The 22,064-nt window shown below is 35.2% G+C and overlaps 1 protein-coding gene across 9 annotated transcripts in view; it reads left to right on the top strand.

Moving 5' to 3' along the window:
• LOC135110981 (catenin alpha-like) overlaps positions 1–19,233 on the top strand; it is a 43,653-nt gene extending 24,420 nt beyond the window's left edge. For 5 of the 9 annotated variants that reach the window (XM_064023769.1, XM_064023766.1, XM_064023768.1 and 2 more), the window contains 6 exons: positions 137–267; positions 1,091–1,331; positions 2,322–2,438; positions 3,427–3,447; positions 13,065–13,148; positions 15,324–19,233. In XM_064023769.1, the coding sequence (XP_063879839.1) occupies positions 137–267; positions 1,091–1,331; positions 2,322–2,438; positions 3,427–3,447; positions 13,065–13,148; positions 15,324–15,488 (759 nt within the window). In that variant the 3' untranslated portion in view covers positions 15,489–19,233. The remainder of the gene's footprint in view (positions 1–136; positions 268–1,090; positions 1,332–2,321; positions 2,439–3,426; positions 3,448–13,064; positions 13,149–15,323) is intronic. The other 4 variants (XM_064023774.1, XM_064023775.1, XM_064023772.1 and 1 more) reach the window with 3 other exon arrangements.
• The last annotated feature ends 2,831 nt before the right edge of the window (positions 19,234–22,064 follow it).

The following is a 22,064-nucleotide window of genomic DNA, read 5'->3' as shown; positions in this document are numbered from 1 at the left end:
TAGTTGTGACACAAGTTCTGAAAGTGAACTACGTAGATAGAAGAGAGAACATAATAGACTGTATTGGAAGTTGGAAGTTGAGGGAGGTACATGACATAAGTATGTGGCATTGAGATACTTATTTCTTTTGTTTTAGGTTGAAAACTTCCGTCTGGAGAAGGTTAAATTTGACCAAGAAGTTGCCAAGTGGGACGACACTGGAAATGACATTATTGTTTTGGCCAAGCACATGTGTATGATCATGATGGAGATGACAGACTTCACAAGGTGAGCACATTATTCTTTTATTTATTTATATCTTTAGGTAAATCATTATCTGTTTATTCAGATCTCTCTCTCTCTCTCTCTCTCTCTCTCTCTCTCTCTCTCTCTCTCTCTCTCTCTCTCTCTCTCTCTCTCTCTCTCTCTCTCTCTCTCTCTCTCTCTCTCTCTCTCTCTCTCTCTCTCTCTCTCTCTCTCTCTCTCTCTCTCTCTCTCTCTCTCTCTCTCTCTCTCTCTCTCTCTAATATGCACACACACACAGAAAGATAGGATTGTTGGCCTGTTGTTCTTACTTCAGATCATAGTTTCCTGACCTAAGTATAAACCTGTTTTTTTTTTTTCATTTTGTAAGAAAGAAAAAAATCCATCCAAGTTGTGTACATCTGGCCAGGGCCAGGGAATCAAACCTGGTCATGAGACTAGTGCATCAACTATTTTGCCACCAGACTGCTATTTAGATAGATCAGTAAATAAATACTGAACAGCAGTGGTAAGATTCCAGTTATGTATTACGCATCCACTAAAACCCTTATCCTAGTTCAGCTTTGTTCAGGCACTAGGATACATTTCTATCAACAGGTGCTCAGCCATACCTTGCATATTTTAGTATATTATGCTGGGTGTTTTTCTCAACTGTGTATTATGCTTTTCAAGGTGAAAATAAAGTAAGAATATGCAATCATATATCAGTAGAAGAATAAAACTTTAGTTGAAGACTAGAATTTATTATCATAATACTTGCAGTTGTTAACATGCAAGACTGGCTGGTTAAGTGTGCTAGTGTTTATTTTAATTCTGGGATTAATCAAGCATAGCTTTTATTCTACAGAGGTCGAGGCCCTCTCAAAACCACCATGGATGTTATCAATGCTGCCAAGAAGATCTCCGAGGCTGGAACTAAGCTAGACAAGCTCTCTAGGCAAATTGCTGACCAGTGTCCAGAGTCCAGGACCAAAGATGACATGTTGGCTTACCTGGACCGCATTGCCTTGTATTGCCACCAGCTGAATATCACCTCCAAGGTCAAAGCTGATGTCCAGAATATATCTGGTGAACTGATTGTGTCTGGGGTAAGCAGTTGTTTATTTATCTATGGCAAATTTTGTAAAAATAAGGAGAGAAGAGGAACCAAGCAAAGATGAGGGCTGATGAGACATTGGATAGTAATTTGACAGAGATCTGCCAGGTGAACTAGAAAATGTTCTGGAAAGAAGTAAAGAGGACAAGGAAAAAAATATTTGGGAATGAAGTTAGTGTAAAAGCAGGTGATGGGTTAGTGCTGAGTGAGAAGGATGCAGTTTCTAAAAGATGGGTAGAATGTTTTTAGATTGTTAAATACTGAGGTGGGCAATGATGCTAAAACACGCCGCTTATTTCCTCTTTCACGTACACCTCATTGTCTTCCATACTATTAGTAGTGAACAGTTTTCCTTTTTTCTTTCTCTCCTGTGGTTGGGCTGTCATGATGCTAACTCGTTTATCTCATCCTTACTTGCTTGTCAGTACTTTTAATGAGTATTTCATCAGCTTAATATGTTCTAGATTTTTAGATAAAATTGTTTTTAGACACACCCTGTTATGATGTTAAATTTCATCCACCCACAACTTGAAAAAAATTCACAATATTATGTCAAATTTCAGTGGCAAACTGAAACTTAATGAAACTTATTGTCTCCCTGTTTTTTCCCTTACTGTTTTTTCCCCATTTCTATTTTAAGAGAAGAGCTTCAGAAAATCTCTGGATGAAGTTTTTAAGTTGTTAATCTCATGATTTTTTTTTTCTAAGAAGCAATCAAGTTTTTTTTTTTTTTTTTTTTTTTTTTTTTTTTTTTTTTTTTAACATATTTTGTGCTCCTGGCCAGTGTCCTTCACCTGTAAAAAAGATATATAGATTTATAATTAACTCAACTTCCTACTGTCAGTTTCATTTCTGACATTTGGCTTAGTATGTTATATTCAGTTCTAATACAGTAATTGCTTCAAATATCCCATATTTCAATCATTTATCTATTTATGAAGTAATGGGTAATTGTGCTTTAATAACTTTTGTATCATACCAGCTTGACTCTGCTACATCACTGATTCAAGCTGCCAAGAACTTAATGAATGCTGTGGTCTTAACTGTGAAGTGCTCCTATGTTGCATCCACCAAATACCCACGGCAAGGCACCATCCCTGTAAGTATCTTGACTTTTGCTCAGATTTTTCACTCTCCTACTCATGCCTCTGTGCACAGTGTTTTATTGTTATTTGATGGCATATTTAATGAGAAGTTGCTCTTTCTAGGATAGGTGCTTTCCAGTTTTTCATTGGTATTTCAATATTTTCTCATAAGTTGTTTCCTCAAATAATATTACCTTTGTTGATTTTATTAATTTTTTTGTGTAACTTCCCATGTATAAAATAGTTTGTGAAATCATTGGTAGGGATTTTTATTGCCTTTTAGATTTTGGGAAATTGTTGAACTGAACCAGGTGAACATGAATATGTTCTTGAAAAAAAGTAAAGAGGACAAGGAAAGGAACATTTAGGAATTAATAGACTGTGAAAGCAGGTGATGGGACAATGCTGAGTGAGAAGAATGCAGTCTGCAAAAGATGGGCAGAATATTGTGAGAGATTGTTAAATATAGAGGACAATGTAGCAGTGATTGATGCAATTGGTGAAAGAAGTAAAGTCATTGCATTAGAAGAGTTAAACACTGTACTAATCAAGGGAGAAGAAGTATGCTAGGCAGTGAAAGCTGCAGGTCTGGATGGATGTGCTGTAGAATGCTTGAAAGGTGGTGGGGAGAGCTTTATATTGTGGTTGGTAAGGTTTCTAAATGTGTGCTTTATTAATGGCAGGGTGTCAGAAGACTAATTAAATGCATGTGTTATCATTATTATATAATAATTTACATACTTATTTGATATGGTATATGAACTATTCACAATTGCAACTATGATATCATTTGATGAAATGGTCTTAAACTCCAGGTCTCTAGTGGACATACTCTTGAAATAAACAGAGGATTTGTGACTATTAAGTGCATCACAGTGTTAAGTGTAGTAGTCCTGCTGATAACATAGAATATTTTTTTTCATGGGACAGAATACATCTTTGCAAAGTGTACTTATGCCCACTACATTTGTCTCATGATTACATATTTTTATGTTCCTATAGCAGCCTGGAGTCAGATCAGCAGTAAGTAAAAGCTTATTCATGTAGTCTTTGATTGTACTTCACCATACTCATGGAGGAACCACTGTGATATTAGTGCCATGTTGCAAAATACACATTTGAGTATAGGGATGTTTAGTTTTCTTTCTGCATGTCACGGGAAATAAACTAACCTGTGTATGAACAGATCAAAATGAGCCAATGCTAGATATAGGCTATTTAATTCACAATAAATAGTAATAGCTGTTGCAATGCTAGTTTATGCCAAGAACTAAGTGACAAATATTTCCAGTGAACTTTTAATAATTTTTTTTCAATTTTGGTAGATAATCAGCAGAAATTCATCATATGGTATGGAGGTACAGGCATGTAATAGGTTTTGTGTTTGAGGGTATGCATGGAACACTATTTTTGCTTTCATGCACATGCTTATGTCTGTTGAGGCTGCAGTGTTGTGATGAAATGAATTTGTAGTGAAATTATTCAGTCTTCAGTGTTGAATTTTATGGTCACTTATAAAGGAAATTACTTTGACTTTTGCCTTAAAATTTGCTGACAAGAATTGTTTTACTCTTATGAGCTTTGGAATGGCAGTTTGTCACTGTTGTATGCAATGAATGAAACATTTAATTTTTAGGAAGAATACATGGTACTGATTACTTTGAAAAGAAAAGCGGTTTATATAACCATCAAAAGAGCATATTCTTGCAGTATTTTAAAAGTTCCATCAAATACTGGTTCCATTTTTGTTCCAGTAACTCTTGATTGTAAGAGATTTATTCTTCACGCCATCCTTCATGGCAGGACGAAAGGTAAAGCAAAGGGTGCATGAAGACCTCAGGTAGTGCAAATATTTAAATAACTAATATTGACATGAAGTTTTATTCTCATGATTTTGGTGTTTTGAAACTGCTTGAAATATCACCTAGTCTTGATATATATATATATATATATATATATATATATATATATATATATATATATATATATATATATATATATATATATATATATATATATATATATATATATATATATATATATATATATATATATATATATATATGATGTGTGTGTGTGTGTGTGTGTGTGTGTGTGTGTGTGTGTGTGTGTGTGTGTGTAAAGAGCTTAGGGCTACAACTAAAACTCCCTAAGAACATTACTCTCACAAAACAAGAAGTAATCTTATTATGTTCAATTACTGTATTTCATAGTCTTTGTTTTGTTCCATCTACTTAAATGTTCCTTTGCATGTAAGAGACAAGGCAAGGGAAAATAATTCCTGGATATTTTCATTAACTTCTAAAGGACAAGAGTCGGCTATAGCTGCTTTACCAGATGAGGACCAAAGGCGATTATAATGGCTTTGTAATTTTTACCCTAAATTTAGCAACTTTTTGTCAGTTTCTATAGTTCACTAATTGGCAATACTGTCTGCGGGCTAATTAGGCTAATCTCTCAACCTTTGCCCCACTCTTACCACAACCAAATGCAGTGAGAGTGATTCCCTGCCCACTCCCTCCCACCCTCGTACCTCAACACCATGCGTATTAACTACTTGCATTCAACCACTTGCTTCATGTTTTAGTGAGAGTGTAATAGGGCAGGAACTTGATGAAATTGTTTAGGGTGTGTGAAGAGAGCTAAGAGCTTTCATTTTCTTTAGGCACTAGCCATATCCAGTCAGGCAAAACAGACACATGGCAGACAGGTGACTTGCTCCCTTCAAAAGTCTCTCCTTTTCAACTCACTGTTTCTTCATAAACATTGCATGTATAGACTTCTGGATGGCATCGTTAGAAAGAGGAGAACTTGATAATGAGTACAACATATATTTAATTCGCTCTTCCTTTGCAGGCTAAGTTTAAAATGTACAGGCTATGTTTGACATTTAGTGTTTGAGGGCTAGACCTGGCAGGACAAAAATCACTACCACTGCCAGTTCTTTAGGGGTTAAAGTATCACACACACACACACACACACACACACACACACACACACACACACACACACACACACACACACACACACACACACACACACACACACACACACACACACACACACACACACACACACACACACAGAACACACACACACACACACACACACACACACACACACACACACACACATGTGGATGTGCATGCACCTTCCCTTTTTTAAAGATACTTTAAACGCCTTCTCATCTACTTTGAACATCCTCGGTCTGTTTTTTACTAATAGCCTAAGCTGGAGACCACATCTCATCACATGCTAAAACAATTTCTATAGAGTTAGGTGTTCTAAGTCATCTCCACTAGTTTTTCTCATCCCCCCAGCTGCTAAATCTGTATAGGGGACTTAACCATCCATGTATATGGAGTACACTTCACATATAGAAGGGATTCCACTCACACTGCTCTTCTGGACTGGATGAAATCAAAAGCATTTTGTCTTTTCAACTCCTCTTCAGCCTCTCTCTTTTGCTACAGTGTTGTATCTCTTGCTACCTTCTTTTGTTACTTTCACACTAATTGCTCTTGTGGTCTTGCTTATTTCATGCTTGCCCTTCTCCTGCAGCCTCACTGCATGAGACTTTCTACTTACTTTCATGATTATTCTGTCCTTCTTAATGCAGTAATCTCAGTCTTTCATCCCTTTTGCTGATAAATTCTGGAACTCCCTGCCTGCTTGTTTATTTTCCCATACATATGACTTGAACACTTTGAAGAGGGAGGCCTCAAGATATTTCTCCAATTTTGCATGATCTATTCTTTAAGAACTGGTACTCTTTTTTGCCAGAGCCCCCCACACACACACACACACACACACACACACACACACACACACACACACACACACACACACACACACACACACACACACACACACACACACACACACACACACACACACACACACACACACACACACACACACACACACACACACACACACACACTAATTTGACAATTATACAAATGCCACCCCTGAAAGAACATGCAGATTGCTGATAAACTTGCAAGTGGTCTTTAAATATATTGAGTAAGAATAAAGAATAATAATAATAATAATAATAAATGATAGTGTCAAGGCTTGAATATGCTGCAGTGATTTTGTAACATGCAAAAAAAACATGGAAGAGAAATTGGAGAGAATACAGAGTTGGAATGAAATTGTCACCAGGTCCAACACAATAATTTTATTAGGAGACCTCAAATTGAGTAAAAGTAGATAAGGATAGAGGACATCATGAACTTGACTAAAAATGATTTACTACAACTAAGTAAAATACACACACACACACACACACACACACACACACACACACACACACACACACACACACACACACACACACACACACACACACACACACACACACACACACGAGCAGCCAAGCTGGGAGGATGCACGAGTAGCAGCTCTGTGATCACCAAGATAAGCCAGTTGTGGTGTAGGGAGCTTGGAGCAGTACTATTTCCGTCTCCATAATGAAATAGGAAAAAGGTAGAGGTGATTCTAAAAGTAGAGTTGAAAGGAAATTAGAAGAGAAAAAATAGAGCCGAACCAAAGTGGTATGTTTACGCTGAGCGACAAGTCAGCGGCAGGAGAAAACAATTTCTCGGGGTTTTGCGCTGGTGACAATGAGGCTAGCACTAAACTATGGCAGAGAGTGTTGGCCATGGAAAGTGACATGGAAAAACTGATGGAGAGATTCAGAGCTATGGAAGAGACCCAGGTAAGCCAAATTAAAGAATTGAAGGGATTGAGAGCCGAAAACATTGAGCTAAGAAATCAGTGCAACACTCTGGAGATCGAAATTAAGGAATGCAGTAAGAAAGTGGAAGGAAGTGCCAAAACTGTTGTGCAATTAATTGAAAGGCAAGATGCATGGAAAAACTCCAAGAAAGAGATAAGGTAAAGTTTGAGAGAAAAGTAGATAAGTTGGAGAAACAAATGAGTGAGCAAGAGATCATACAGGGAGAGGCATTAAACTTTGAGAAAATAATAGAAGAACAATTAAATGAGGTGGTAAAAGGTGGTAAATGTTATCAAGACAAATGAATCTCTTGTAAAAGAGACAGTTGACAAAAAGAAATGTATAATTGTCTTTGGGGTTAAAGAAATTAAGGAAATCAACAAAGCAGTAAGTGAGAAAGAGTGAAAGAGATAGTAAACAAAGTGTTAGGAAAGGTACAAGAAGAGGGAAGATATCTGGTGGATGAAGTGGAAGAATACCACAGAGTTGGGAAATTCACTGTGAAGGGCACAGACCCATATGAATAAAATTCAAATCACAGAAGGAAGCTGAGGAGGCTCTGGCAGGGGCCTGGAGATTAGCTAAAGATGAGGTAACAAAAAACATATGGCTGAGAAGAGACTTAAATGAAAAGGAAAGAAAAGAGCTAATTAAAATGAGGGAGGAAGTAAAGGCAAAAAACGAGGAGAGATCGGAAGAGCAGGAGATATTCTATTGGAGGGTGTTGGACATGAAAGTGAGGAGGTGGTACATGAACAGGAGGGAGAACAGAGAAACAAGCTAAGGAGAAAAAAGGGCATTTTGTAGGTAGCTTACAGTAACATTAATGGACTCATCTTGGGATTAAGGGAATTAAATGTTTATTCAAATGAGAAAAGTCCAGATATAATGGGCCTCAGAAATAAAATTATATGATGAGTTAGAGGTAAAGAACATTGGGCAAAATCAATACAATTTATGGAAAAGAAGTAGAACATATAAGAAAGGAGGAGGAGTGATGTTTCTAGTTAAGAAAAGCTTAAAGGTGGTTGAAATAGAATATGGCAATGGATTAGCAGAGGCAATAAAAATTGGAGTAGAAAATACACAAGGCAAAAAGAGGCAATACATAGTGATGTACATACCATCAAAAACCAATACTTGGTCAAACGAAGAATATAAAATAATGATAAAAGACACAGTGAACTGGATAGAGAAAGTGCTAAGTGGTGACAAATTGATCATGATGGAAGACTTTAACTGTAAGGAGGTGTGTTGGGAACAGTGGTACACGGAGGGAACAGAATCATCTTGGAGAAATAAATTATTACAGCTGGCAATGGATAATATATTAACTCAATGGATAAATGGTGATACAAGATTTTGAAAAGATGGAGAAACATCAAGACTAGATCTGTTACTTAGTAAGGAACAAGAAGGAATTGAGAATGTTCACATAGGGTGTCCGTTAGCCAAAAGTGACCACACTACCATAGAATTCAATATAAATGAGGAAGTAGAGAATCAAAGGAATGAAGAACACCATGCTGGGAGATTAAACTGCTGTAAAGCAGACTTTGATAACATGAAGTTTTTTTCAAGAGGAGAGATGGCATAGGTTCCATAAGGCTACAGGGATCCAAGAAAAATGGGATTAAATTCTTAAAATATATAAAGAAGGTGAAAAAGTTTGTGTCTAAAAAGCAGACAGTAATAACTGGTAAAAAAGATTGGTTTAATAAAAGATGCAAAGCAGCAAGAAGGATGAAAGAGGATACATGGAAAAAATGGAGGAAAAGTAAAAGAATTAACCTATGGAATAATTACAAACAAGCAAGAAATGATTACATGAAGATCCTGAGGGATGAACAAAGACAGTTTGAAAAAGATATAATGGACAGGTATAAACATGAGCCCAAACTCTTCTATAGATATGTGAATGGTAAACTGAAAAGCAAAGGGAGTATAGGAAAGCTAATGGTAGATGCAGTGGTTAATGAAGATCTGAAAGAGATGGCAGAAGTGATGAGTAAGAGCTTTAAGGAAGTTTTTACAAAGGAAAAGGAATCTATAAGGCTATTGTGCACACCTGAAAATGAAAGAAATAGTGGAATTTCAAGTAACAAAAGAGGAAATTGATAAAATCATCAAAATGTTAGATGTGAGAAGGGCCACAGGAGCATTGGAGTGTTGGGATGGGTAATAAAAAAATGCAGTAACCAGCTTAATGGTAGATTATATACCATCATATGTACCTCTATTAATATAGGAATAGTTCAACAGGATTGGAAAAGGGCAAACATCGTACCCATATTTAAAGGAGGAGACACACAAGACCCACTAAATTATAGACCAGTTTTGCTGACGAGTATGGTTGCAAAAATATGTGAAAGGATAACAAAGAACAAATGGACCAAGTTTTTGGAAGATAAGGACATTCTCACTTGTCAATTTGGCTTTAGAAAAGGGAGATCTTGTGTCACTAATTTGTTATGTTATTATTCAAGAGTGATTGATATCATACAGGAGAGAGATGGTTGGTCAGACTGTATTTATCTAGATTTAAGAAAAGCTTTTGATAAAGTGTCACATAATAGACTGCTGTGGAAGCTGGAAAAGACAGGTGGTGTAAATGGAAAAATGCTGAAATGGATGGATGATTTCCTTAAAAACAGAGAGATGCAAACTAATTAGGGACCAGACATCAATGTGGAGCCCAGTATTAAGTGGGGTCCCCCAAGGGTCAGTGTTAGCACCAGTAATGTTTGCGGTGTATATAAATGATATGGTGGAGAATGTATCCACCTATGTGAGTCGTTTTGCTGACGACGCAAAACTTATGAGAAGAGTGAAGGGAATGGAAGATTGTGAAGAATTACAAAGAGATATAGACAATGCATGGGAGTGGAGCAACAGATGCCAAATGGAATTTAACTCTGGTAAGTGTAAAAAGGTGGAATTTGGAAAAAGTAATAGAAGGTGTAGCTATAACTTTAAGATGGGGAATGAAACAGTAAATAAGACAAGAGAAAGATCTGGGAGTGATTTTCTTAGAGAATTTATCACCAGAAAACATATTAACAAGATAACAAGTGAAACTCTCAGCCTACTAAGAAATATAAGAGTTGCCTTTGCTTCTCTGGATGTAGAAATGATGAGGAGAATAATCGCCACAATGATACGTCCAAGATTAAAATATGCAGCAGTAATTTGGTCACCACATGAAAAAAAAAGCACTCAAGAGTCACTATCTTAATAATATTTGTGTGTATAATGACATAAGAAAAGAAAATTGTAATTTCAAGAGCATGCTGTCTTATATTCATTGGTCCATTTCATCCTGTATATGTTCATTTGTGTCGGTATGTCTTTTTCCTATATCTTTTTCTCACCATCATTATACTTGATTATATTTATTCTTGTGTGTGTGTGTGTGTGTGTGTGTGTGTCTGTGTGCATATGTAAAGGCTCTCTGATCAAGACTAATGCAGTATTTGAAGGGTTGCAGACATAATGAAAGCAAGTACTTGGTTAATTTGTAACATTTACTACTTGGTTGTGGATAAAACTTCACCACAGATATAAAGATATTGCAAGAGTTATATTAAAAACATAAATGAAATACAGGTCACTACACTGGTTTGAAAGACCAACCAGTAATAATGGCAGTGTGTCATATACTTGGTGTGGTAGTTGGTTGTTTCTCTCTCTCTCTCTCTCTCTCTCTCTCTCTCTCTCTCTCTCTCTCTCTCTCTCTCTCTCTCTCTCTCTCTCTCTCTCTCTCTCTCTCTCTCTCTCTCTCTCTCCTTCTTCTTTTCTTTTCTTTTCCTTTTTCTTCTTCTTCTTCTTGGACATCTCTTGCATATTTATACATACTTATTATGCAGTGTGGTTTTTGTGTTTTGTGGAGCTAGAATGCATTGTGACCTCCAGAGTCCTAATATATGTGATGCTTGTTGATCTTTTATGTGAAATGCAACACTAAAAACAAGATACTGGATCAGTATCTTACTGTGAATTGTTAGTATTGATATTTCATATTATTTTCAGATTACTTTTTTTCTGCCTGTAATTGTATCTTTGAAGGGAGTTCCAGTATGGATCAACATGAGATATCTAGGTAGATTAAAGAATATTAAAAAAGGATATACAATTAACAAATATATCATGGAGACACCTTAAGATTTCAGTTGAGAAAAGTAATAACTACATCACATATGAATACTTGAATGAAACTTATTAAGTGCATCTCACTAATTATTTATTTATTTATTTTTTTTTTACCCATTAACTGGTCCATCCTCCTGAAGACAGTGTAGGAGTTCAATACAGATTATGTTCCTGTATTTTATTTATATATTTTTTATTTATTTATTTTATTTATTTTATTTTTTTCAATGACAACTGAGTATCCTGTGTAGAGGAATGAGATGATACCCATGATAATATTGTCACTTACATCAGACATGATATTTTAGCCACCATCACTCATTTCCAGCAATAATTACTAAACTAATATCAGCTAGTCATTTCATGTATTTTATTTTGCTGCTAGCATATGATTGTGTACTAAGTAACAAATGGCATTTCTGAAAACTTTCCATGTGGAGGAACCATAGGAAAGACTTTTAGCCCAAACATTGCCAGACACTTGCATGCTTGAAGCCAGAATGGTGTTTATATTACATTTGTTATTGTGTAATCCTAATTTAGGTGCTTTTTAGTGTCAGTTTGTGCTTCTTGAATACCTATAGTAATAAATATCATAGGTCTGTGCCCAAATAACATGCTCAAGAACAGATAGCACAGAATAGATTGCTTGTAAATATGGAAGTTTGTATTTTGTTTACTGTTCTACAGTTTATTGATCTGATTTCCAAAATAACTTAGATGATAACCAATACAATGAACTCATCCAATTATTCTAATTACATAGTGTGCATTAAGCATCTTGGGTTGAACATGATAAACATGACATGGTGAGAGTGAGAACCTGTACCATGCTTCATGTTTGAGGATCAAGTTATCCTCCAGACATTTACCTAAATGTGCATTTTTCAGTTGAAAATTTTAAGATAAAGATTATATGGAAAAATTTATTGTAGCTCCTTTTTATTAAAAAAGAAAAAAAAAAAAAAAAAAAAAAAATATATATATATATATATATATATATATATATATATATATATATATATGTATATGTATATGTATATATATATATATATATATATATATATATATATATATATATATATATATATATATATATATATATATATATATATATATATATATATGTAAATGAAGTATCGCTGGGTTATCATTTTATAATCATCATGACATCATCATCATTATCACCATCAGTCTGTGTGATTCCAGTGCAGAACAAAGGCCTTCCTTAACAATATTTTCCTCTTGTCTGTGTTAGAGATACCTTTAACCTGCAGTGAAATCATTCACACAGGTGGTGATGTCATGTCATAATGCTTGATATCATTACTTTACAAAAACTATACAGACAAATATACCATCATGCACACATAAAAACTTCAGTTTGAAGTTATAACATTGATTTATATTGTGAATATTGTAGTACAGTATGGCCAAAAATTTTCCTGTTTGATTTATAAAATTATCATGTCTTGTGGAAAAAGTTACAACAAAATGTCTCTGCAGCTCTGATTTCATTGATGCTCAGAACACTTAAATATATAAAATGGACTGTCTGAAGTAATGAGATATCTAGTATCACACATATGCATAAATGTAGCATAGTATTATATGCCTGTAACTGAAGTTGCAAGTATGCACATATGATATCTGACAAGATCCACAGATATACAGTGTGCCAGATATAAATGTGTTTATGTACTTTTCTTTGAATACTGTAGATAAAGAATATCATTTGTTGGTACAGGAAGTGAGCACAGGTGGGGGTTTACAGAAACCAGGGGGGAAGGTTCCCCATATTCCCCCAAAGCCTGTAGTATCACAGGGACAGGTAGGCTACTAATGTGCTTGTTACCTTGCCTTGAGGACCCACTGTTCCCCAGAGTGTAGTGACCACTTTGTCACCATTCATGCCTTATGTTACTCTGCCAACTGCCCTACCAGTGCTCTCCTTAGTTGGTTAGGTGCTGCTTTGGAGACTTGCATGGTTTTATATATTTTCTGGATTGTGTGTATTGTTATGTTGTGCTTTAAGTGAATTTATTTGCACTTTAACTGGCTAAAACTTATATTTATTTTATTTATATTTTATTTTTAGTTTTGTTCACATTTATTTCAAATAACAAAGTAGTAATGGGCAGTGATAATGGCTGATTGGAAGTATAATGATACTGACATATCATGGTTACAATGAAGCAGAAATGGGTTTGTGCAGTCATGTTTCATTCAGTATAAAAGGTATTAGTTACTTTTAGATTTTAAGGGATCAATTTTGCTTATTTGAATAGATATCCAAGGAATCTAGGTGCCTGAGGAGTAGAATTTTCAATCAGATGAGAAAAGTTGCATTAGTCCCATCTCAACTTCCAATACAATGTTTTGTGAATTAATTGTAGTTCATCAGTCAATAATTACCAAATGATTTTCTTTCAAACATTTCTGTGGTGAAGTGGTTAGTACATCTAGCTAGAAATGAGAGATGATTAAGTTGTGGACAAGTTCATTGTGCTCACCTCCTCATTCTTCTTTATAGTAAATAAGTGCTGTGGCATACCTCTAGAGGCCTTTATTTATCATAAGCATAAATATCAAGGAAATGGAGGGTTGTGAAGAGAAACTTAACCTATACACCTGTAGTGTTCCTTTCAAGACATTGGTAGCTAATTATATACTGGAGAGAGTTAAAAAAAAATGCTTGCTGCACTATAGACAAAAATATCTCAGTATCAAGAGTTGATTGGAATGATTCATCAATGTCAACATAGAAGAAAATTTAGATTAGTTTGGAAATATTATCTAAATGATAGCAAGTCATTAAATTTGATTTTTTTAGTCTTCAGGACTACATTTTCATGTTTTTAAATTTCCAGGTTTTTATCTCATTCTGAAAAATAGAATCTTGTTTGTATTGCATGTACAATTTCCCAGAATCCTAAGCACAATGCCACCTCTCAAAGTTACTGGCCAAGCAAACAGCGCACCCAACACAGTATTGAAAAGTCAGTTGAAGCAATGAGCTTTGTTACCTAGTGTCCAGATGTTAGTTGCTAATCACTCACCATTGTGGAATTTTGACTAATTAAAGTAGTAGGATGTAGACATGATGGGAAAAAAAAAAGAATGAAAGAAAAGAAAAGCTTAGGAGAGCCCTGGTGTAAGTTAGTGCACTAAGGGAGGATGTGGAATACAATCCCTGCCCTTAGAGTTGAGAGCCAAAGGCTTTGCTTTTAAAACTTTCATTTGTGGAGTGTAAGCATCTTAGTACCAGAAATTTAATTCTGCATGACATGTTCAGAAAGTTTTAAGAGTACATTGAGAAATACTCTGTGACATAACATATCATCCACCAGGATACTCTCCAGATTTTCCTGTTCAAAATAGAAATTATAAATGAAAACACTATTCTCAGATTGGTCCAGTGATGAAAATTAATATATATTTTAAAAATATTGATAAACATTGGTGGAAGCTATGCAGTGAAGTAGGGTTGATTTTTATTTACAGGTTATTGCTTTACCTCCTAAGTTAAGGACAGTTATGCCTTGTACTCTTCTTATTGTTTTACGTTAGATCACATGATCTGCAGTGTGGAATGAAGAGTGTTTTTATATACAAACATGGTATCTCTTTATATCCATTTAAATTGGATTTACCAGATTCTTTGACTTTCTTCTTTGAATCACATTCAGTATGAAAGTAGCCCCTCAAGTGGTTGGTGTAAACACAGTTTTCTATTGCACTGTATTATTTGAATGTGATTATAAGTAATTTATCCTAGTTTCTTCAAGTTTTGGGAAGAGGTCAAGAAATTTCAGATTGATGAAAAGCTGAACTTATATGAAAGAGATTGAACTTTGAATCCTCAAAAGTAAATGTTCACATTTCCTCTCTTTTTCATATTGATATGAAAATTAAATTATGTGTCTTCCTAAGTTACTCTATAGAAAATTAAGTTATGTTATGAATTTCAGCTATCTGTAACTAATTTTTATCCTAATTTTTGCAGTCACCAATTGTTGTGTGGAAGATGAAGGCTCCAGAGAAGAAGCCTTTGGTGAGGCGCGAGAAGGCCGAAGAGGTGCGAGCAAAGGTTAGGAAAGGCAGCCAGAAGAAGCCTGTATCTGCTCTGAAGGCTCTTGCTGAATTCCAGAGTCCAGCTGATGCAATTTAGAGCAGTTTTCTACTTAATTAGTGACAGCATAACTCATAGGAAGATGTGTTGGAAGGTGTATTTTGGGGCCTAGATTCCAATTTGGTCTTTTCTGTAGTTGCCCACTTACTGTGATGGCCAACTGTCCCATGTAGAAATAGTTAGGGAAAGAGGCACATTTATTGAACTGAAGTATGTAGTTTTGTCACAATCCCCCTCTACACATATATAATTTTTTTTTCCCCTCCAATTTAGTCTAACACATAAACACAACATGATATATGTGGTTAGATATATATATATATAATCATATTTTTTACACCAAAGGCAGCATATGTTTAAACATGCATTCCATTTATAATTTTATGTAGTTTTACATTGCCAGCTGAAGGGCAATGCCTCATTACCCAACGTATCATAAGATTTCATATTTTCCTATTGATTCTGCCCAGTGTATTGCCCACATGAGATGAGTGTTTCAAGAAAGGAACATAAGAAAAGTCTGTGGTATAATGAGATGGATGTGGTTAATTTGGTCATCATATCTATGGCTGGAAAAAAAGTTAGTTAGTATGATATTGTATAATATCTCAGAATATTTATATAGGGTCACAACTAGTAGCTAATTAACTGAGATCATTATTTATGTATTGTTTGTTTTTTTAAACTTGACTCATAATTTTCTTTTCACTGTAGTATTATTTTTTTCAAGTATTAATGTGTGAACTTAGTCTTGACATTGTTAGTCATATAAACTGAATTACCTGATCCTTCTGTCTTGTATTGACTTTCTCATTGAACTCAAGAGTCAGAATGGATAAATAGAATACCTAAGAGAAAAGCAGACAGGTGGGAAGGACAAGTTATCAAATCATTTTCTTTTAATTCTTTCCTTTATTAATATTCAAATGATTATACATATTGTTTTATTATTATTATTATTATTATTATTATTATTATTATTATTATTATTATTATTATTATTACTATTATTATTGTAGTTGTACATATTGTAGTGAGGTGTGCACCAATTCTGGGTTTTGGAATCAGAGCTCACTGACACACACACACACACACACACACACACACACACACACACACACACACACACACACACACACACACACACACACACACACACACACACACACACACACAATAAGATTGGTAGGGCATCTTGTCTGACCTGCTCTCTGCTGAGTCTGCTCATTAATAGAAGCTATAACATGAATATGTCTCCATCTGGCCAGGGACTCCATACCTTGTGAATATAAGCTCAGTGTTGTAGCTGTTATGCCAGAAGGCTGAGGTATTAGGAATTTGCTATATTTGATTAAATACTATATTAAATGTTACCATGAAAAAGAAAAAAGCTATGGAAGCTCCTACATATTTTTTTGTAAACAAATATTGCTTGAATATGGAATTGTCCATTGCTAGCAAGTTGTAAGAAGGTCCGGTCTATTTAACCATCTTTATTTAACTTGAATACCGATTACAGTTTGTATTAGTAGGAAACAATGTTAGATAGTTGATAGTGAATTTAATTGGTCATTATTATGTTTTACATATTTTATTTTTGATTATGTAAAACTATTGCTTTCATTAAGGTGCTAAGTAGAAGTAGCACTTTATCCAGATCACAAAAATTATTTTCATTGTGCTCCACAGGAATCTTTCTCTTTTGTAATGAAATAAGATTTTAAAGATGTTCAACAAAAAATGCAATTTCCATAAAGTAAATAGTTTATTAAATTAAATTAACAATTGGTTATGCAACATACAGATTTTAATGTGGGATGGTTTTTTACACTGGCAGGAGTAAGTCATCTGTATTGTGTCCTTACTTAAGCTATCTCATTCTGAACTTCTTTGATCTCTCACAAGAGCTGTGTCATGTCTGGGATTCATGTTAACTATCTTATTTTAGTGTCTCAGCATGTGATGCAGTTGAATGTGTAGCTGATTTACTTCTTAGAGAATATTAGGGATTATGTTGAGTGAATGATTACTGGTATTGAGCTTAACCTCATGTAGAGGTGAATCTATTTGTAGGAATTACTGACATGATGTAGTAGTCCATTGTTTGAACTGTGGATGTTGTGTATCCTTTTTATATTCCTTGCTTGATGAACTATTGGGACAGATGCAGGATCTGTTGAGAGTGATGCTATCCTCAGAATAAAACAATAGGTCCAGCTCTTGATAGATCTGGATGAAGACCATAAGTTTGAGGTGATAGCTGGTGTGACAATCATTGGTGCTCTACTGATGATGTTGAGTTATTGCTGTCTTACTAACAATCCAGCACAAGCTGTTAGCTGACTATCCCTGGCTAAAGTCCTTCAGATGGACTTTCTGTAGTGAAAACCATCATATTTTTTGCTAGTTTTCTTTAAAGTGGTCAGTTACTGTATGTGGCTACAAGTCATTCATCCTCTCTGCCTTGTGTGAAAAACCTGAATAATTTTGGAGGAAATAGATCCAGTGTCCGTGTCTTATTTCTTATGGAAACAATTTTGTTCAAAGCTGAAGCAATGAGAGGAACTATTGTGTCAAGAGCTCAACATTTAAAGTTGTTTGATATATTTTCATGACTTCCTAACTTTATTTTATCACATCAGAAGTCATAACATTAATAGTAAATCCTTGTAATAGACAATGTCACTGTTTCTTACGCACCAAAGTCCCTGCATTTGCAACCATTTAATTAAATGACACCCCATGTTTAACAGAAATCTGTGAATAGTGCATGCACTATACTGAATATGTGTAACTATATATGATAGCAATTAGTGGATTGTATTTTGGTTAGAAAATGATGTATGCAATAGACAAGTACTAGATTCACAGTGTTGCCAGTTTGCGTAAAGAAAACTCTTTGACAAGAAAACATATCCTGTGTAATACCACCTCTAATGTGGTTTCATCTGAGTGCACCAGCCAAGGTACCTGACAGGTGGCAGCAGAATAACTCACATGCAAAATTCAAATATGAAAGATGAAAATATATTTCATGTTTTGATGGAAAATAGAAATATGTATATCTGTATCAGTTCACATGCACATGAATTTGCAAGTACTGAGTTTGTGAATGCAGGAACTTTAGTGTGTGTGTGTGTGTGTGTGTGTGTGTGTGTGTGTGTGTGTGTGTGTGTGTGTGTGTGTGTGTGTGTGTGTGTGTGTGTGTGTGTGTGATAGAAAATAATGGTCTCAGTATGTAACAAGTGATTCTATATTGATGCACTTGCATATCATTTAGTCGTATATGATGGCTAATTGAAAATAAAGTAGTTGGGCAGCTTTTGTATATTGTAGAGTAAACTATGAATAGGATAAAAGTAATTTTAGTTTAAGGCACCAAAGAAATTATAGCATGCTGGTCATGGAAATTGTTTACAGGGCAAGCAATGCATCATAATTTACAGTAGAGTTTATTGAACATAGTCATGCAAGCAGTTTTCCATTTGAAACAAAAACATTCCTGACATGCAATCCTACGCTCACTGAGCAGCAATGGCCTGTGTTACATTTTATAGCTGAAGAGTATTTATCTCATACTGGTAAAAGCTTTGCAGTTTGCCTCATGTTATTGTCATGGTAATTGTGAAATGTTATTCACATGTTATACCTCTATACTAAAAAGTATATTTTTTTCAAAATGTTTTTAGAAAATTATATCCTTACCTGTATTCTCAGCATTATATAATTAATTTAATGTACTTTGGGTGCCAAAATATATAGTAAAGAAGACAACAGACCTGAACAGTGTATTTCTTTCATTGCATTGTACAGACCAGCAACCCAGAGGGTATATTCCTAGTTTTGAACACAGGTTTGATCCCCCTGGATACATAGTGCCTACTACCTACACCTCAAAATGTAATTTGTACACTTAATACGAAAGGAAGTCATCTTTTCACAAGGCAAGAGGGATGAACAATTAGGTTTTTACTGGAACTCAAAATTTTGGTAAAACTTAATTCATCTCTCTCTGAAAAAAATTCACTTTGTGGCATGAAAATTATATTGCAAGAATGTAGAAAAGAGCAGACACACCCATCCAACCAGTGACAGGGATCCTTATGGGTTTGGCTGGCTAGCAATTACTGCTGGACTTAAACCCAAATGGTCTCCTGACAGTTACGTTCCTGCAGAGTTCCTCTCTTTATTAAATAGTGAGTTAGGTATATCAGCTCTCTCTGGTGGTTCTGGGAATGAAGATGAAGAGTTGTCAAGGAAGAGCTGGAGTGATGCCAGCATTTATAAGTAGTATGAACAAAAGCCAAAACTTTCTAAATGTAATTTTCAGTGCAGTATGTATTATTTGTCATCATCACAAAGAAAATAATATGCAGCCATGTAAATTAAATTGACTTTTTTCACAAGAAAAGAAGGTTTGGTTTTATATATTGCTGTTGTGATGAGTGTTACCGAGTTTCAAGCATATTTTTCACTGATTATTTATCTATTTGTTTATTTATTGTTTCTTTTATTTATTATTATTTGTAAAGTTTACTTTTTATACCTCAGCCAAAGTTCTGTTCCAGCAGCAATACACCTTTAAGGTGATGAGGCACTATTTATCCTTTTTGACTGTCCTATTGCTGCTGTGGTAGATGGTCACTGTTCTTCCCCTAAGTCTATTAACAGTGTTCTTCAGGGTTGTGTTCTGTCACCCACTCTTCCTAATGTTCATTAATGATCTTCTAAGCCAAACTTCTTGACCTATCCACTGCTATACTGATGATACCACCCTGAACTTTCCACATCTCTTCATAGATATCCAACTGTTCAGGAATTAAACAACTCACGCAAGGAAGCCACGGAACACCTGGCCTCTGATCTCTAAAATTTCTGATTGGGGCAAAGTAAACTTAATATTGTTCAGTTTCAAAAAGTCAGTTCCTCCTGTCAATTTGATAGAACCCTCCAGATAACCATCCCTCTTCTTCAATGAAACTCAACTGCCCCCTTCTTTTACACAGAACATCCTTGGCTTGCCCTTTACTTATAATCTAAACTGGAAACTTCACATCTCATCCCTAACTAAAACAGCTTCAATGAAGCTTGGTGTTCTGAGTTTTTTTCTCACCACCCTCCCCTTCAGCTGCTAACTCTGTTCAGGGGCTTTATCTGTCCATGTATGGAGTATGCTTCACATGTATGAGGGGATTCCACTCATGCCACATTTCTAGACAGAGTAGAATCAAAAGCATTTTGTCTTATCAACACCTCTCTTCTTAATGACTGTCTTCAGCCTCTTATTGTCACAATGTTGCATCTCTTGCTTCCTTATACAGCTATTTTTACAATGGCTGCTCTTCTAAATTTGCTAGCTGCATGCCTCCCCTTCTCGTGCGGCCTTGCTGCACAGGACTTTCTATTTTCTCTCATCCCTATTAAGCCCATCTTTCTAATGCAAGAGTTAACCAGTATTCTCAATCATTCATTCTCTTTTCTGGTAAAGTCTGGAACCTCCTGCCTGCTTCTGTATTTTCTCCTTCCTATGACGTAAACTCTTTCAAGAGGGAGGTTTCAAGACACTCCGTGTTTCGATAATCCTTTTGACTTTAATTTGGGGACTGGCACTCAAGTGGGGCTTTTTTTTTACGTTTTTGTTGCCCTTAGCCTTTGCCCCTCTTACATAAAAAATAATAGCACTGATCCCCCTTTTTTTCTATATATTCATTGATACGTCTTACAAGCAAAATAATTTGGTATTCATAGAGAGGAACTCTTTTGAACAACTTATGACCGCACTTTCATTAGCATTGTAATCCATATCAATCTTGATCATAAAACACCTATTGACTGACACTCAAGTTTGCAGAAAGAATCACAAACTTGGCATATTCTTGCATGTAATGGTTGCCTGAAATGTTACAATGGCGTGCTGGCAGGTGTGTTCAAGGACCAGACGTGAAGATAAGTGTTCACACTTTTACATTTGTAACCACTAAGATCGAAGCATTTGGTTTAATGGTGTATGAATGGATAGTAAAGATCAAACCAGCAAGAAAGGTGGTCAAGAAATATATGGTTACAAATTTCAGATATTTCCAGTAAACAGCGGTAGAAAATATCAAAAGCAACAGCAGTATACGGTAAGTTATGGGCAGTGAAGACGATATGTGTGTGTTTGTGTGTGTGTCGTTATCACCCTTTATTATCTATACACATTTCACACTAGTCATACGATCCTCAGATGCCTTTTCAAAGACTGTGTTGTCCTTTCCTTCGCCTACTATGTCTGCCTTTTACGTACTTGCTTACACTATCCACATGTATTGACTTTTGCATCTTTACCTTTTTTTTTTTTTTTTCAGTTTCGTGTCAAAATTGGACTCATCCTCTTTTACATAAGCTGTCAATTTTAACAAACTATCTTCTCAACCCCTATATATTCAAATATCTTTTCTTTTTATTGTTTAACCCTTACTTCATGGCCTTTTTGTTTATAGATATTACTCATATGTTCTTTTACTTATGTTAAACGAAGATTTTTGTAGTGAAAGTAAAAGGCTCATTGGAACTATGTAGTCTTGAAGCCTACTCGGATCATTAGTTCGAATACGATTCTTACTCACGCAGGTT

This window comes from Scylla paramamosain, chromosome 21 (genome assembly GCF_035594125.1).
Source record: "Scylla paramamosain isolate STU-SP2022 chromosome 21, ASM3559412v1, whole genome shotgun sequence".
NCBI lineage: Eukaryota > Metazoa > Arthropoda > Malacostraca > Decapoda > Portunidae > Scylla > Scylla paramamosain.
Note: the sequence above shows the minus strand (reverse complement) of the source record. Positions and strands in the feature narration are given on the sequence as shown.